Raw genomic sequence first — 19,337 nt, 5'->3', positions numbered from 1 at the left:
TCAAATCTACGTTTAAATGAACAACTACAGCAAATACATTTTAGTTGCAATATCATTAAGGAATGAAGCCACTTTAAAGCTGATTTATAGAAAAGATACTGGGGAAAAGAATTTTGAACCTATTTCCAGGTATTAGAAAAATACTGACATGCAGTGAAATGCTCTTTACAATTACTTGCTTTGGCAGGAGAATCAAACCCCCTGTACCAAACTGTTATAGGGCTAATTAAGACTTTCACTGTCATACACATTCCTTCATATGCCTAAAGACACACACTAGATCCTAAGCAGTACAAGAGAAAATATATTTAAAATAACCTATAATGGGCTTGCTTTGTTTTTAGCAAAAATGCCATTTATATTACGATTAATACTATTTAAGAGAGAAGTATTAAAAATAGTAAAATAAAAGATAACAATGTTGAAAGAGCCCTGGTTAAGCAACTGGCTGCTGCTAACTAAAAGGTTGGTGCGGTTCAAACCAACCCTGAGGCTGGAAAGATTACAGCCCAGGAAACCATATGGGGAGTTCTATTCCATCACACGGGGTCACTATGAATCCAAATAGGCTCGAAGGCACTCAACAACAAATAAAAGATAGCCATACTTCAGAAAGACAATTTTTACCATGAGTCATAAAAATATGTATACCCACTGCCAAGGTCAACCTCCTGTGGAAAGTTAAGAAATTATTTAACAGACTAAAAGACCTATAGGAACAAAATGTTCATTCATTATGTATAAAAAAAAAAAGTATAGCTGAGAAAATTCCGACATCAAAATGTCTAACAGAAGTACTCAAGTAAGTTATGATATATCAACTATATGGACAAACATGGTATTTTTAGAAAATTAAAGGCTATTTAACCAGGCAGAAAAAGGCTTATGGCCATGTTAAGTAAAAGCAGCGGAATTTTATGATTATTGATTTTAACTAGGTAATATGTATCTATTATAAAGACTAAAGACACACAAAAATGAAATTAATGTGTTAATTATGTTAACATAGGAGATGCTATTTCTACCTATAAACCCATTTATTATTTATATTGTTTTACTATTAAATATCTAGGACAAAAGTAACTTCAAAATGAACGTTACTTACCTAGTATTTAATTGCCTCTTTATAACTTCTAAATTTACTGGTGGAAATGAAATGGAAGTATCAAACTTCTTCACTTTTTGAGATTCACTGCTGTGAGAAAGGTCTACGTCTCTTCCCTAGAAATAATATGAAATTTACATTTTTTTAACATTTAATTTACCTTACAAATGTTAAGAGCATGAAAGGAGACTGGGCAGCTAAGGTCCCCGCCAGCACAAAAATTCCATGCCTGTGCAACTCTACGTGAAAACAAAACATTTAAAAAAAAAGTTTTTAAAACCCTCAGTTTTAAAATTTAGAACTTTAAATTACACTGTTGTGTTGTTGTTAGGTCCTATCGAGTCAGTTTGGACTCACAGCAATCCTATACAACAGAAGGGAACACCATCCTGACAATTGTCGCTATGTTTAAACCCAGGGTTGCAGTCACTCCTGATAACATGTTGAAAGTACATGAGACAAAGTCTCCTCATCCTCACTTCTAAGGAGCATTCTGGCCGTACTTCTTCCAAGACAGACTTGTTCATTCTTCTGGTGGTCCGTGGTATATTCAATATTTTGTTGACACCATAATTCAAAGGCATCAATTCTTCCTCAGACTTCCCTATTTACGTCCAGCTTTCGAATGCACGTGAGGCAATTAAAAACATCATGGTTTGGGTCAGGCGCACCTTAGTCCTCAAAGTGACTACTTTGCTTTTCAACACTTTATAGAGGTCTTTTGCAGCAGATATGTCCAATATAATGCATCATTTGATTTCCTGACTGCTGCTTCCATGGGCATTCACTATGGATCCACATAAAATGAAATCCTTGACAACTTCAGTATTCTCCGTTTATCATGATGTTGCTTATCGGGCCAGTTGTAAAGACTTTTGTTTCCTTTATGCTTTTTTTTTTTATCCTGAGTAATCCATACTGAAGGTTATAGTCTTTGATCTTCATCAGTAAGTGCTTCAAGTCCTCCTGGCTTTTAGCAAGTAAGGTTGTGTCATCTGCATATTGCAGGTTGTTAAAGATTCTATGATTCTTCCACCAATCCTGGTGCCCTGTTCTTCTTCATATAGTCCAGCTTCGTGGATTATCTGCTCAGCATACAGACTGGATAAGCATGGTGAAATGATACAACCCTGATACACACCTTTCCTGATTTTAAGCCACGCAGTATTCCCCGGTTCAGTTCAGACAAGTGCCTCTTGGTCTATGTACAGGTTCTGCATGAGCACAATTGAGTGTTCTGAAATTCCTATTCTTTGCAATGTTATTCATAATTTGTTATGATTCACACAGTCAAATGCATTTGCATAGTCAATAAAACACAGGTGAACATCTTTCTGGTATTCTCTGCTTTCAGCCAAGGTCCATCTGACATCAGCAATGATATCCCTCATTCCGAGTCCTCTTCTGAATCCAGCTTGAATTTCTGGCATTTTCCCACTGATGTACTGCTGCAACTGTTTTTGAATTATCTCCAGCAAAATTTTGCTAGTATGTGATATTAATGATATTGTTTGATAATTTCTGCATTCTGTTGCATCACCTTTCTTTGGAATGGGCACAAATATAGATATCTTCCAGTCAGTTGGCCAGGTAATTGTCTTCCAAGTTTCTCGCCACAGATAAGTGAGCACCTCCAGTGCATTCGTTTGTAGAAACATCGTAATTGGTTTTCCATCAATTCCTGAAGCCTCCCCCCCCGCCCCCCCCCCCCTTTTTTTTTTTGCCAATACCTTCAGTGCAGCTTGGATTTCTTCCTTCGGTACCATCAGTTCTCGATCACCTCCTGAAATGGGTGAATGTCAACCAGTTCTTTTTGTTACAGTGACTCTGTGTATTTCTTCCATCTTCTTTTGATGCTTCCTGCATTATTCATTATTTGGCCCACAGAACCCTTCAAAATTGCAACGCAAGGCTTGAATTTTTCCTTCAGTTCTTTCAGCTTGAGAAATGCGGAGAGTGTTTTTCTCTTTTGGTTTTCGAACTCCAGATTTCTGCCCATTTCATTATAATACTTTGTCTTCTCGAGGCAACCTTTGAGATCTCCTGTTCAGATTTTTTATTTCATCATTTCTTCCATTCGCTCTAGCTACGCTACATTCAAGAGCAAATTTCAGAGCGTCTTCTAACATCCGTTTTTGTCTTTTCTTTCTTTCCTGTCTTTTTAACAACCTTTTGATTTCTTCATGTATGATGTCCTTGATGTCATCTCATAACTGGTTTGGTCTTTGGCCATTAGTGTTCAATCCATCAAATCTATTCTTGTCTCTAAATTCAGGTGAGATATAATCAAGGTCATATTTTGGTTCTCCTAGACTTGCTCTAATTTTCTTCAGTTTCAACTTGAACTTGCATATGATCAATTGATGGTATGTTCCACAACTGGCCCCTGGCCTTCTTTTGACTGATGATATTGAGCTTTTCTATCATATCTTTCCATAGATGTAGTCAATTTGATTTCTGTGTTTTCCATCTGGTGAGGTCCACATGTATAGTCACCATTTATGTTGTTGAAAAAAAAAATGGTACTTCCAATGAGTAAGCCACTGGTTTTGCAAAATTGTATCATAATTCACATACGAAAGCCAAACACAAAATCTTGTATTTTCACAAAAGCTTAGTTCTCAATGTTTTTATAACTAGTTTGGTTTACAGTATAATGTAATCTTAAAAAGTCATGCAGTTTTTGAAGAATCAACAGTCCTTGGTGAATATCACCTTGGGTGGTAGACACAGTTGTCTGGCTAAACCAATGCCTATTTCCCAAAAGCTAAATACTACTTTTCCATGACAAAAGAGCCATAAATTCATTCTGGTCAATGAAAAGTAAATGAAGTCTGCTGGAGGGTTTCTAGATAAAGCTTTTACTTTTGTTTAAATCACTGTTATTTGAGTTTTTTGTTACTTGCAGAAGAACACATTCCTAACTAATACGTCTTGTAACATGGTATATTTCACATTACTGTCCTCTGCCTGATGACTGCCTACCATCGTCATGTTTAGAATGTTCAAATGGTCCTGGAGAACCTCTGTTTAGACAAAGACATGTAAAGAGGTGAAGCAGGTATTCAGGCAACTCATTGGCTTAACTATACTTTTCATAATTTTAAATATATGGGGCATCATCATTTCTCACCTTAATTTTCTAAGTCTCCCATCTAACTCCGATCATATCTGAAAATCCCCAAGCTAATCAGACTGTTTCAAGCCTTTATGCCTTTGCTCCTGATGCTTTCATCTCTAATTCCTCACATCATAAACATTTTTTCAAAGACCCGTTCAAGTATTATCACTTTGGCAGAGGCTTTTCCAAGTCTCTCCATGCATCTTCCCTCCTGTAAAACTGACCACTCCTTTGATCCTTTGTGCCACCTCAGGAGTTCTCAGAGAACCCATAACATCACACTATACTTACTTTGTTTAGCTGCCTCTCCCCAACTAGGACTGCATATTTCAGTACCTACCACCATAAGTGGCCGTAGTGGGCTGAACGGTGCCCTCAAAAAATATGTCCACATCCTAATCCCCAGAACCTGTGCATATTACCTTATGTGGCAAAAGATGTGATGAAGCTAAGAATCTTGAGAGGAGATGCTTATCCTGGATCATCCGGGTAGTACTAAATGCAATTACATGTATTTTTATGAGAGAGAAGCACAGGGAGTTTGGGGACAGAAGAGGAGGAGACAATGAGAAGACGGTGGAGAGAAAGATGTGACCACATGCCAACGAATGCCAACAGCCACCAGCAGCCAGAAGAGGCAAGGAAGAGATTCTCCTCCAGAGTCTTCGAAAAGAGTACGGCCCTACTGAGACCTTGATTTTGGACTTCCAGCTTCCAAAACGGTAAGAGAATAAAGTTCTGTTGTTTCAAGTCACCAAGTATGTCACAGTAGCCACAGGAAACTGATGCAGTGGCATGTACCAGATCCTCAGTAAGGGAATCAGTGAATCCACCCATGCTGGTAATAAAAAATGCCAATCAAGTAAGCTTGAGATTACATTTCCACCAACTAAGCTTGCACCTAAAGGCAAGGCTGTGGTGAAACGCTTTCATAATATCAACGGCATTACAGATTGTTCTACGTTTCCTTAGAAAGCATTAGAGAAAAATGTATTAAGTGCCATAAAATATGTTCATTGCCTTTGATGAGCAGTATCACGCTTAGCAGTTATCCTAAGTTAACAGCTCAAAAGCACATCTGAACAAAAGAAACAAAAGGAGGGAAGAAGTGAAAAAGGATTGATATTATTAACAGGGAAGAAAAATCAAATCAGAAATAACCTAAAATGGTCACCAAAAGGAGGAACGGTTAAGAAAATGACGATTCATTGGCTCCAATAAGTATTTTGGAGATATTAGATATTGGTTGTTCTATAACTATGTAAAAACAGGAGTATGTCAAGTAAAAGAATCCGAATTAAAATTAATGCACACTACGGTTCCCAAACTGTGTGCCAAGGTATCCCTGTGAACTAGCAGTCCAACAGATGTTGAGTATTGCTGTTCCCCTAAAAAATTTAAAATATCCCTGTGGGATATTTTAAATTTTTTAGGGGAACAGCAATACTCAACATCTGTTGGACTGCTAGTTCTCATCAGTTCAAAGTCCCAATATTAGATTGAACTACATTCCTTTTGATGAAGTATTTGTGAAGCTGGGATTTTGGCAGCTGCTAAAGTAGAGGGTCAGTGAAGAAGAAGAAGACCCTCAATGAGACGATTTACACAGTGGCTGCAACAATGGGCTCAAGCATAACAACTGTGAGGACGGCACAGGACTGAGCAGTGTTTCATTCTGTTGTACATATGGTCGCTATGGGTCGGAACTGACTCAACTGCACCTAACAGTGACGTGATAAAACACAAGTACCATATAAAAATCAGGAAATGAGGCTGGCAGTGTCTAATCTGATTCTAAGGTTTGAGAAGTCACGCAGTGTCTAATAAGTGCACTTATTCCATTTGTAAGTAACTGTGGTTATTTAAAAATAAAAATAAACATTGTTTCTTTAACTTATCCGTATTATTTTACCTAATTGGATACTAAGTTGTTAAGACATAAACCTTATTGAATTTCTTGAACCTATTTAATAAATGGAATTGTTTTGGTATTTCTTCTGGCCTGGGGAACAATAGTAAAATTAGCAAAACACTAGGGCTCCAAGAATGAGAAAGTTTGGGAACCTCTAGTGTACACTATTTGTTATGGCAACCACAAGAAACTAATACATACGGTATAAAAACTATTACCTCTAAGATTTTCACTGCTTTCCTCATTTGCTGCTGTTCCCAAATATCCTGATTTTCACCTTCCTGACTTTCTTCACTTGTTTCTTCATTTCTAGTTGCTACAAAAAAAAAAAAAAAAAATTCACATATAAACATTCAATAGTTTTCATTCCATTAGCGGCAGCTTGCATTTTGGGGGCTTATAATATGCAGGTTTAGGAGCATTTTACATGTATTACTGTATTTTTATGCCTTCTACGTTTGTTTGCCAACCACGCCCTCTTTCATAAGCCCGACATGTCAATTTTTTTTTACATGCTGCTGTAAAAAAAATTAGCATAGCACACTTACATACTGCTGTAAAAAAACGGGAAGCGTGCGGCTAACAAACGTAGAAGGCGCATGTTATTTGTGCAAAAATATGGTAACTTATTTATCCTTCATGACAGTCCAGGGGAAAAACCACTATTAGTACCCTCATTTATAAAATGAGGAAATTCAGAAGCTGGGAGGTTAAGTGACTTGTCCGAGGGCTGTGTTGAAGCTGGGACCTGAATTCAGTGATCTGACTTCAGCACCTGTACTCTTACCACCAAACTGTCCCACTCAAAACACTACAGCCCTATATATGGAAAACAGAAAGAAGGAGCTCTCAATCCCTAACCGAGAATCCAAACATTTATAAATAACTTAATAATTTCTGGATTATAAGGAAACAAAATTCTCATTCTGAAAAAATATTTTTTGAAGTGACAAAAACCTGGGCAAAATGCATATTCTTGCTTATAAAGAAGAAATGTGAAAACAGTTTTTTTGAGACTTAAGGATTACTGATAGAGGACATCTAGTGGAATAGGGAAGATTTTAACACATAACGCCTAAAAGCTCTGTAGATGCCTGTGTTTTTTTTTTTTTAAATCTTTATGAGGTGACAATGACGGTTTTCAAAGTTTGAAAAATAAGACACTATACGATGTATTTTTTAAACTTGTTAAATTGTTAAATAGGCAATAGTAAATATTACATATACCCACAGACATGAACTTTTAGAGGTCATAATGTCTTTGACCAAACTGATATTACATAAAAATCAACATCAACACTTTTACGATATGACACTAATCTAAGCTTCTATAGGGATTTTATCACAATATTATAATAAAAATGCCTTTATGTTTATGCACTGATAAATAAATACTTGTTTCTTCAGCCATTCTTTCTCTAAGTGTTCGAGGCTTTGGGGTGAATAGTATTCTTTCTTCGTGGTCCTCAGGTTCACTCTCAAGATCTTCATCACTGCTTTTCTTTATACCAGGGACGGTGGAGGTCTGTTTCACATCCAAAGAAATGTAGTCATCTTGGGCCCTGGCCAGTTCACGTTTTCTGCGGGCTGCCTGAATGAAAGCTGCATCAGGGATCCTAACTGAACGAAACAGAGAGGATACTGAAAACCAAACTCCAAAAAAAATATTCTTCACACTTAGACAAAAGGCACCATTTTCCCATTTTTTTTCACTATTTTGATACACGCATAAAACTTAATAAATGGCACAAAATCTACATCAGTAAAGTAAGAAATTAAGTTAATTTGATAGAGATTAAATATAATTTAAAGAAATGAATCAAATCTAGAAGTATCCAAAAATATACTGAGAACATTCCAGTTTCGGGAAAATGCATGCAGGGGATATAAGAAAATTGCTAAGTTATGTGAACATGCTGCAAGCATTTGATCAGGATAATATGATGAACAAGACCGGTGGAAATACTGTCTGTATGGCAAAAACGTTGAATTTAGAACTTGATATTGCCAGTGTGGAACATCTCCTAGATTGCGAAGAAGAGGGATTCACAGACTAGGACTTAGCAGATTTTGAAGAGGAAGACATGCTGAAGAAGAAACACACAGTGAGAGAGAAGAGAGAAGCTGTCGAAAAATTTTACAAAAAAGAATTAGCGGGAGTTTTTCTAGGTTAAATCAGGGGCTTCAGCTGTTTGAAAACACGGACCCAAACACTGATCGCTGTGCTAAAGTCAACAGATTTGGCAATCAGTGAGATGTTACCGCGAAATACATAAAAAATAGAAAAGGGCCACACAGACAACTCTAACTTTCTGACGAGGAATGCCATCCCCATTCCCAGGGATAATCCAGGTGATCCAGAACATTCCATATGTGGAGTTATTACCGCAACGGACAAAATGCTGATGTCGTCCAATGCTTCTTCATCAGAGTAAATTTTTATAATTTACGAATTTTTCCACGTATGTATGTAGTAAAATACATCTGTAAGTTTACTTGTAATGTTTTTAACCCCCAAAGACAAATAAAGATCAGATTTATATAGATATTGATAATACAAGGCAATAATAATGAAAACTAAAAAAAAAATTGAGGTATCCGACTTACATCAGAACCAACTTATGATGGAGTCATCAGAACAAAACCCCACTGTAAACTGGGGACTACATGTACTATGGCCCGAACCTCCTCTGTGGGCATCCAGGAATATAACTGCCATCGAGCTGATTCTGACTCATAGTGACACAGTGACAAAGCAGAACCGCCCCATACGGTTTCTAACCAGTGGCTGGTAGATTCTAACTGCTGACCTTTCGGCTAGCAGCCGAGCTCTTAATCACTTTGCCAATGTGAGAAACAGTCTATAACTAGAGCACAACCAAGTAAAGCTCCAAGGTCCTGTGGTGAGTCCCACGTAAACAAATGTGAGACATTTAGATGTACCAGTTGTTAGATATTAGGTTATCGCTCTCTGTGTTCTATGGGTATGACAAACTACCAGCTCACCTTGTCATTTCATTTACATTTGACATGAACAGTCAATTTTGGCACTTGGACAATCATTATTAACAAATTACTTGCCCCATACTTCACTAGAGTTTGTTATGTCATCAATAATGAGAACCACCGGTACAGAAAATACTGACGTTAGAAAAAAGTTATTAACTGAAATTACAAATATTACCAACCTGCTGATGAAAACTCTTTTTCTTCTGGAGAGCTAGAGTTGTCGGAAGATGAACTCTGGTCATCCTCACTTTCTGAGGAGTGATGTGTCCCATTCTCTTCATCGGCTGAGAGATCAACTGTTCTGGATTCTAACAAGGCATTTTCGGAATCTAACAAGAAAGAGTCAAGACACTGGGATGAATAATTCGAATTATGACCAACATATGGCTTAGGTATTATATGGTGTTTTAATCCTACTCTGTACCTAAAGTAAACATAACACGCCTTTCTCTGCCTTCCACTCTTTCTGAAACCCATGAATGGTCTAATAAATGTATAAAAACTTACCTTATTTGTACTATCCACTTAACTAATGAAATATTCACAAAGGATGCAATGAGATGAGGAAAGGGAACACAGAAGAAAAAAAAAAAGCACAATAATTTAACAAATATTTGGAATAGAAAATAGTGGTAGTGAACAAGTAGAGATTTTTTTTCATGTATACTTACTATGTGCCAGGCACACTGAAACCTATCTCACATGTTTTATTTCATTCAATAGTGACAGTTCTGTAAAGTCAATGTTATTAATGATGAGGACACTAAGAATTAGAGGGGCTAAAGAACATGCTCCAAGTCACAAAGTTAGTAATCAAAGAATAAAGGTTGTGAAACTAATTCCGCCCAATCTAGGCTCTCATCATATCGTATTTCAATAGCTGGTAGCAAGATGTCATGAGCACTGTGGTCTTCACTCAGATCATGGGAAGGTCATTTACTTCATTAGTTTCAATTAATCTGCTCAATAAAGATAACATCCACAGGGGTGTTATAAGAATTTAATGAACAAAATGTAAAGGAATTCTTGGTATTATCAACAAGAAAGGATTTGTTAGCTTACAATTATTGTACAATCTTTACAAATAACCTTAAAACATAAGGTTACACAAACAGTACTTTCTACCTTTAAGGTAATTCTTAAGTAGAAGACTTACATACAGTTCTAGATAATTCAGGAGTAAAATCATAACTTGGAGGAGGAAGGAATACAGCTGCAGCTCTCATCAGAGCCGTGGTTCTCAAAGTGTGGTCCATCACCCTTTGGAGGTCCCTGGGACCCGTGAAGTCAAAACCACTTCCATCATAATATTAACATGTTACATGCCCTTTTTATGTGTTGACATCTACATAAGTGAGCAAAAGCGGTGGCAGATAAAACTGCTGACCCCTTTAGTATGAATCAAGGCAGTGACACCAATCTGTAGTAGCAGTAGTTATATTCTTGACCACTATCGCTGGCAAGAAAACAGAGCAAAACAAAACAAAAAGCCAGTTTTACTTAAGAAGGTCCTTAAGGAAACAATACAAATATATTTCTATTAAATCTTGACCCTTGAGCACACATCTAATTTTTTAAAATAATATTGTACTTTAGGTGAAAGTTTACACAACAAATTAGGTTCCCCTTTAACAAGTTTTATACAAATTGTTCAGTGCCATTGGTCACAATTTTTATAATGTGTCAGCATTCCTGTTACTTCCATTCTGTTTGTTCTGTTTCCATTGATCTAGCTTCCCTTCTCCTCGTCTTCTTGTCTTTGCTTCTGGGTATATACTGACCATTTGGCCTCAAACAGTTAATTGTTTAAGGGAGCACATTACTCATGGATGATACTGTTCATTTTATAAGCCAATCTATTATTTGGTTGAAAAGTGATTTGCAGAAATAGCTTCAACTCCGAGTTTAAAGAGTATCTTAGGGTGACAGTCTTGGGGGTTCCTCTATTATCTATCAGTCCAGTAAGCCTAGCCTTTTTCAAGAATTTGGGTTTTATTCTACATTTTTCTCTTATTCTATCCAGGACCTTTTATTGTGTCCCTGGTCAGAACGGTCGGTAGTGGTGGCTAGGCACCACCTAGTTCTGTCTCAAGTTAGAAGAGGCTGTGGTTCGTGTGGGCTATGAGTCCTGTAGACCAGTTTCTTTTCTGAGTGTTTGATTTCCTTCATTCTCTTTTGCTCCATTCAAGTAGAGACCAATAGTTGTATCTTAGACGGCCACTCGCAAGCTTTTAAAACCCCAGACACTACTTGCCAAAGGAAGATGTAGAACATTATCTTTGTGAACTATGTTAACTAAGTTGTCCCCTGAGACTATGGTCCCAAGCCCCTTGACCCAGTAAACCAATCCGTGAGTTGTCTAGATATGTTGAACCTCTGTAACTGTGCCCCCTATGTGATTTGCTATATATGTGAATATATATGTAGCATGCACAAATGTGTACGGACATATGCCTACAGATATACCCATCCATGCAAGTGCATTTACTTGAATATGCCTTCCTATACACATATATGTATCCATATCTACCTACATAACCACACATATATGTTTTGGTTGCTTTTACTGTTGTTGCAAAATTGTATATGTTATAGCATTTACCAAAATTGTCCCTTTTTCTCTTGTACTTTTTAGTGTCTTTATTTACCTTGGTCAAATTGTGCTGGCTTCACTCATATTTGGGATTGCCTTTCCCATCACCAACAGTAACAAGTGTCTACTATCTAGAAAGTGATTCCCCCTTCCATCACGGGTACCCATCAAAGAGCTTTGCTTTGTGTGCATATCTATTCTTGACTTTTATAATAGTGGGACCATACAGTATTTGTCTTTTTGTGATTGACTTACTTCACTTGGCATAATACCCTCCAGATTCATCCACGTTATGTTCATGGACTCCTTGTTATTCTTTATAGCTGCATAGTATTCCACTGTATGTATGTACCACAAGTTGTTTATCCATTCATCTGCTGATGGGCACTTAGGTTGTTGCCATCTTTTTGCTACTGTGCATAATGCAGTAACGTGAATAATGCAGCAATGTTACTGCTCTTTTATCTCTAGGATATATACCTAGGAGTGGGATTGCTGGATCACAAGGTATTGCCATTGCTAACTTTTTTGAGGAAGTGCCATATTGTCTTTCACAGTGGTTGTATCATTTTACAATCCCATCACAATGCATAGGAGTTTCAATCCCTCCACAGCCTTGCCAGCATTTGTTGTTTTCTTTGACCATTACCATTTTTAAAGGGGTGAGGTTGTATCTCATTGTAGTTTTGATCTGCATCTCTCTAATGGAGGTGCAATGATTAAAAGACTGGCTGCTAACCAAAAGGTAAGCAGTTCAAATCCACCAGTCACTCCTCGGAAACCCTACAGGGCCGCTCTACTCTGTCGTACAGGGTTGCTATGAGTTGGAATCGACTTGATGGCACTGGGTTTGGTTTTTGTTTTGGAATGGCTAATGTGAGCCCTGGTGGTGCTGTGGTTAAGAGCTATAGCTGCTAACCAAAAGGTCGGCAGTTTGAATCCACAGCTGCTCCTTGGAAACCCTAGAGAGCAATTCTACTCTCTTCTACGGTGTTGCTATGAGTCAGAATTGACTCAACAACGACGGGTTTGGGTTTGGTTTTGGTTTTTTAATGGCTAATTACTGCAAGCATCTCTTCATATATTTATTAGTCACCTGAACGTCTTATTTAGTGAACTGTTCATTTCCTTTGCCCACTTTTTGATTGCATTGTTTTTGTCTTTTTGTTGTTGAGTTGTTGAAGTTTTCTATATATTTTAGAGATTAGACTCTTACCAGATATGTCATTGAAGTTTTTTTTTCCCCCAGTCTATAGGTTCTCTCTTTACTTTCTTGGTAAAATCTTTTGATGTGCATAAGCATTTTAATTTTTAGGAGGTTCCAGTTATCTAATTTATGTTCTGTTATTTGTGTATTACTAGTTAGGTTTGATAGGCTATTTATGCCAAATACTAGGTCCCCTAGTTTTGGTCCTATGTTATCTTCCAGGAACTTTAGAGCTTTAGCTTTAACGTTTAGGTCTTTCATCCATTTTGAGTTAGTCTTTGTGCATGGTGTGAGGCATGGATACAGATGTCCACTTTTGCCAGCACCATTTGTTAAAGAGACTGTTTCTTCCCCTACTGAATGGACTTTGATCCTTTGTTGAACATCAGCTGCCCGTAGATGGATGGATTTACTTCTGCATTCTCAATTCTATTCCACTGGTCTATCAATGTCTCTGTCATTGAAAAAGTACTAGGCTGTTTTGCTTACTAAGGCTGTATAGTAAGTTTCGAGATCGGCAAGTGTAAGGCCTCCTACTTTGACCTTCTTCAATATTGCTTTAGCTATTCTGGGCCTCCTTCCTTTGGATTGGGACTGCATTAATATCTATAGATTGCTTTTGGTAGTACGGACATTGTTCACAATGGTAAGTCTTCCAATCCATGAGCATGGAATGTTTTTGCATTTATGTAGATCTCTTTTAGTTTCTTGCAGTAGTGTTTTATAGTTTTCCTTGTATAAGTCTCCTATGGCCCTGGTTATGTTTATTCCTAGATACTTTTATCCTTTTGGGGACTATTGTAAATGGTATTGTTTTCTTGATTTCCTTTTAAGAGTCCTCTTGTTAGTGCAGAGGAACTCAACTAATTTTTGTGTGTTGATCCTGTACCCTACCATTTTGCTGAATCCTTCTATTTGTCCCAGTAACATTCTTGTAGAGTCTCTGAGATTTTCTATGTGTGTAGGATCACGCCATCTGTGAATAAGGATAGTTTTACTTCTCCCTTTCTAACCTGAATACCTTTTATTTCCCTTTCTTGCTTTATTGCTCTAGCTAGGACTTCCAGTACAATATTGAGTAAGAGTAATGATAAAGGACATTTTTCCCTTGTTGCTGTTCTCAAGAGGAATGCTCTCAGTTTTTCTCTATTGAGAATAATGTTGGCTGTTGATTTTGCATATATGTCCTTAATTATGTTGAGGAATTTCCTTTCTATTCCTATCTTGCTGAATTTTCATCAGGAAACGCTGTCGGATTTTATCAGATGCCTTTTCTGTGTCAATTGAGATGATCATACGGATCTTTTCCTTTGATCACTGGTCAACAGGTTGGTGGCAAGGGAACTCACACTGCTGACTGACGGGAAGGAGTGGCAGTGGGGGCAGGGGAGAGGGAGTCGGTGAGAGCTCATGCTGCCAATTGCCGGGGGTGTGGCGGCATGGGGATGGCTGAAGCTGGCACGAGCCTCTGGTTGCAGGTCGGACAGTGTGGGACTGCGTGCCATGGACTGCCAGGCAAGGGGGGGCGGTGGAGACTGGTATACTGCTGGCTACCAGGAGAACAGAAGACGGTAAAAGGGGGGAAGCGTGTTCCCCCAGTCCCTGGCCTGGATGCTGCTGTACTCCCTGCAGAGTGCAGCCTTTGATGAGGACTGAGCCCTGACCAGATGCATGGAGGGGGGAGCTGCCCAGCATCTGGCCAGGAGGGGATCTCTTGCCTCCACTGCAAGTGAGCAGTTTTACTCCTATTGTCTGGCTTTCTTTCTGCTCTATGGTTGCTTGGATCCTAGGGCTCCTGCCTGACTTCCAATACTTTCCTTCCTTTGATATGGTTCCTGTTCTGCTCGCCTTGCTTCACTCTGGGTTTGTCTACACAGTATCTCCGTTCCCTATTGTGAAGTTGCCTTCCTGTGCTTCTTATCCAGGAACAGTGCTTACTTTGTCTCAAGATGACCATGCTGCACCTGGCCGGCTGGCAGGGTGCCTACAGTCCATAAATCTCCTCGTTCTCAGTTTTCATCCAGTTTCTCCCTCCCTTTGGTGTTTGATCTAATTCTTCATCCTTCCAATTGCTGTTCTGGGCTCCCAGACTGTTACCTGTATCTGTTTCACTTAGTTTCTTGGCTCTTCGCTGTAGGGGGCGGACTGGTGTGTGTGACTAAGTTGCCATCTTGGGCCGTCTCCGGCACACATCTATTTAATATTCTGTGCAACCAAAGGGATGTATGCATAAGGTACTTCTGCTGCGCACTCAAATACAATGGTTGCTTCGAGGAAAAGCATTTGTGTGACTGAGTTGCATGCTGAACTAGCTACTGTTTTTGAAGAGGAAAAGTAGTTTACTTGAAAGAAGGATTGACAAACTCTGGCTATTCAGAAGTGGGTATTGTGACAATCATTTCTCAAAAATGAACAAAGCGTGCCTATCACTTCAAGAATTAGAAATTTCAAGTGCAAATTTGAATTTCAGAAAAACCTGTATCCTTCACTGTGAACCTGACAGTTTCCCCATACTCAGAGACTGATGATATTAGTGGTAACATTAGCCAAGTTATTTTTTGGTATTGTATCATAAAAAGTGTCAGCATTTGCAAAATCTGCAAACTCACCAAGCCAATACATTCCAAATAGTCAACGCACAATATTACCAATCACGCACGGGTAAAAGATTCATTCTACATACACAACGGGTACAACAGATTTTAATTTAACAGAGTACAAAAAAATGTACTGATATGGTTTCAGATTCCGTATCTTACCTAAGCTTTGAAAAACGTTACTTGTTGAGTTTTCTTGTAGTATTAAAGCAGAATACCGCCAATGATCGAAAAAGGCTACTAAATACCCCTCTAACCACATATCTAAGGCTTCATCTTCTTCACATACTTCAACCAACACATACCACAAAAGACTCAATCAGAAGCGGCTATGACAATTCAGCTGTCTTCCATGAGGCCAGACATTAAAGAGATTGTCAAATGAGAAACAATGGTGTTCTTCTATTTTTTTGGAAAATAATTATTTTTCACAAAAATGTTACTTGGCGTCTCAAGCTTTAGACACTTGCAAGCAGCTGGCTAAGATAGAACCACTGGTCTCTCTTTGCTGTAGCAAAAGAGACTGAAAGAAACCCAAGAAATAGAGAAAGAATTGGGCTACAGGACTAATTATCCATGAACCATGGCCTCCTCTATCTTTAGACCACAAGAACTAGATAGTGCCCAGCTACCACTACCAAATATTTTGATCAGGGTCACAATAGATGGATCCTGATAAAAAGGGGAGGAAAAAAAATGTGGAAGAGAACTTCAAATTCTCAAAGAACCCCGGCTTACTGAACCCGCTGAGACTGAGGGTATCCCCAAGACTATTGCCCTGAGATACTCTTTAATCCTTGAACAGAAACTATCACTTGAAATCACTTTTTAACTAAATAGCAGGTTAGCTCAAAAAGTAGAGAATTTCACCCTTGAGAACTGCAATCTTTTTTTTAAAAAGTTATCCACATGATACCAAATGGACAAGTTATTCTAAAGCACAGATGAGAAGTTTAGGGGGCAGTGAGACTACATTAATGGGAGTGGAACAATTAAAACAGAAATAACGAGAATATTGACACAAAATGAAGACTAACCAACGCACTGAACATGACGTGTAGAAACTGTTGAATGGGAACCTATTTTGCTGTGTATACTTTCACCAAAAAAAAAGAATATTAAAAAAAAGTTATTTATCCTTCCATGTTATGGGTTTACAATAGTTTTTTTTTAAAAAAATGGTTTACTAAACATTTCTGTTTTAATTTCAAATATGGTAAATATCAATGGATAAAATCCATAGAACCAAAACTTCACAGGGGCCCCCAATCATTTTTAATAGTATAAAGGGGGTTCTAGAAACAAACAAAAAAAAAGGAGTCCTGGCAGCACAGTGGTGAAGCACTCAGCTAACTGAAAGGTTGTCAGTTCAAACCCACCAATCGCTCTGTGGAAGAATGATGTGGCAGCCTGCTTCCACTAAGACTACTCCCTTGGAAACATTATAGGGCAGTTCTACTCCAACCTATGAGTTGTAATGACTGGAGGGCAACTGGTTTTGGTAAAACCAAAAAGCTAGAAAACCGCTGCTTGAGAAGGCAAGACAAACAGAAAACTTGTGCTCTCTATTCCTGCTAAAGTTTAACTAGATGACTTACACATTTTTAGAGTAGAAAAACAAATACAAAAAGTTATCAAAACTTCCATCACCAGATACAAGGTCCTAACAATGACTAAGAAAACACCAAGATTGCCTTAATGGACTAGTAATAGCAGGGAGAAAATTTTTTACCGAAAAGATTAACCAAAAACTTGTTCCTTATTAAACTCCAATTCAAACACATTAACAGCACATTTTACGTAAACTTTACGCTGCTCAAATCCATATTTAAGAACTCACTGGTACCTCAAATCACTACACCATATTTAACTTTATTATCGGTTATGCTACTCAGCGACAGTTATTTTTCATCCCAGTTTTTGCAAATAACTGATGAAAAAGAAGAACAGGCAAAAGAGAATGTCCCAAAGCCTGTCACTTAGATTCTTCTAACGTACAATTCATTCTGGCTAAGTGTTTTCTAAAACATAAAGATTCAACTCCGAATTGACAAGTTTCCAAAAGGTACATATAACTTTCCTGCTTGCTTAAGCATATTCAGCAGTATTTAACTCCTCATAAACACCAAGTGTTGATCTATAGCTACAATCAGTTAAGGTCACCTCGGGACGCAAACACACAGGAGCCATCCACCCATCCGTACAGAATTCCTTTTACTCCCCAAAGGAGCCCAAAACGGGGATGGAGGCAGCGGGCCAGTGCTCTCAGGCGGGAGGGAGTCCTGCTCACTGCCTCTGCGACTAGGGGCTCCCGGTGGCCGGCGGCAGACGACAGAACTGCCCCGGAAGGCTCCGGGCACCCGCCGACCTGCTCCCGCCCCGCCTGGACGTCCCCTCGGGCGCCCTCACCGCTCTCGGAGTCGCCTTGGTCGCCCGGGTCGCTGCCTGCACAGGGGGCCGCTCTCGCGGCGCGCCGGGAACTCGCCCAGACCCGGCTCCGGCCCCTGAACGGCCGTCTCGCCGCCTCTGCAGGCGGCCTTTTCTCCGCAGGACCCGGGGCCGCCTGCTCCCGCGGCGCCCCGGGCTCTGTAGGCGACTCCCTGCCGCCGTCACTGTCGCTGGAATCAGCCCGGCGCTGCCGAAAAGTCCTTTTCGGCTTTTGAGCCATGGCAGCAGCCCGGGCCTCGGGCACCGGCCACCGCGCGTGTGCCCGCCTCCCACACCCGAGTCCTGGAAGATCGGCGCGCGCTCCCGCCCTTCCGCCGCGTGCGCGCACCCATTCCTCGCGGCGGCGTCCGCTCCCGCTTCCTCCGGGTCAACAGGAGTGCGCATGCGTGTTTCCCTTCCTTCGATGAAGTTGACAGCCCAGTTCCCTGGGCCCAGGCGTGGGCATGCAAAGTACTCTTTCCAAGTTGTGGTTTCTTAGACCATAGCGGAGCGACTCCCAGAGCCTGCTCGAGTTGAGTCCCACACAGAGAAGCATCCACAAGCTCTCTGTGAGCAAACTGTCTGGGAGTCAGGCACTATGCATGACCAGTTATTCATAATTTATTAATGACTTATTGCAAAGAGAGCTTTTTCTTTTTAAATCTAGATAAATAAATTTCAGGACACTAGAAGGTTTTTTTTTTGTTACGATAGTGGCATGTGATGTGAAAAGGATTCCATAACCAAAAAAAACCTTTGCCACTGAGTCCTCTCCGACTCAGCGACCCTGTAGGAAAAAAGTAGAACTGCCCCATAGGTTTCCAAGGCTGTAATCTTTACAGAATCGGACCACCACATCTTTCTCCCGTGGCTTGGCCGAATGCTTTAACCACTGTACTACCGGGGCTTATAGGACTAGAAAATAGAGACACCTGTGATATCTGGAAGAGCAGCTTCCCACCACCGACTAAGTGCTCCTTAGGGCTAGAATGAACTCCAGAAGCCAGCTGATGGGTAAGGGAGAGGCTAGGCTGCTCCGTTAGGCCCAGTGCTTTTCAATCTACCATCCATCCATTCAGAATTCTCCAGTTCTGTGATGAATGTCGTCTAAGTCACACTATAAAGCTGCTGATACAAAACCAAACAGTAGACTGTAATTTTAAAATGGTGAGGAAAATGATCATAATTGTGATTAGAGGGAAATTCTGTGCTCTTTTAGGTACTACGTCAAGAAACAGCCCTACATTATACAGTTTTTTTTCCACCCAGTAGCCCAGGCACCATGCTAAACCGTAGAGGGCTACTCAAGTCTGATGTTCTTCAAATCACCTGCAGACTATGCGGAAATGGCAGATACTGACTGAGC

The 19,337-nt window shown here is 39.5% G+C and overlaps 1 protein-coding gene across 6 annotated transcripts in view; it reads right to left on the bottom strand.

Annotated features, from left to right (window-relative positions):
• GCFC2 (GC-rich sequence DNA-binding factor 2) overlaps positions 1-18,309 on the bottom strand; it is a 59,911-nt gene extending 41,602 nt beyond the window's left edge. For 3 of the 6 annotated variants that reach the window (XR_007513614.1, XM_049856739.1, XM_049856740.1), the window contains exons 1-5: positions 17,954-18,308; positions 9,327-9,476; positions 7,534-7,758; positions 6,357-6,454; positions 1,106-1,221 (exon numbers count right to left, since the gene is read on the bottom strand). Coding sequence is in view for 5 of the 6 variants with exons in the window: in XM_049856739.1 (XP_049712696.1) it covers positions 1,106-1,221; positions 6,357-6,454; positions 7,534-7,758; positions 9,327-9,476; positions 17,954-18,212 (848 nt within the window). In the remaining variant the exon portion in view is untranslated. Of the gene's footprint in view, positions 1-1,105; positions 1,222-6,356; positions 6,455-7,533; positions 7,759-9,326; positions 9,477-17,953 lie in introns of all 6 variants that reach the window. The other 3 variants (XM_049856736.1, XM_049856737.1, XM_049856738.1) reach the window with 1 other exon arrangement.
• Between the last annotated feature and the right edge of the window lie 1,028 nt (positions 18,310-19,337).

Source organism: Elephas maximus, chromosome 17, assembly GCF_024166365.1.
Source record: "Elephas maximus indicus isolate mEleMax1 chromosome 17, mEleMax1 primary haplotype, whole genome shotgun sequence".
Lineage (NCBI taxonomy): Eukaryota > Metazoa > Chordata > Mammalia > Proboscidea > Elephantidae > Elephas > Elephas maximus.
Note: the sequence above shows the minus strand (reverse complement) of the source record. Positions and strands in the feature narration are given on the sequence as shown.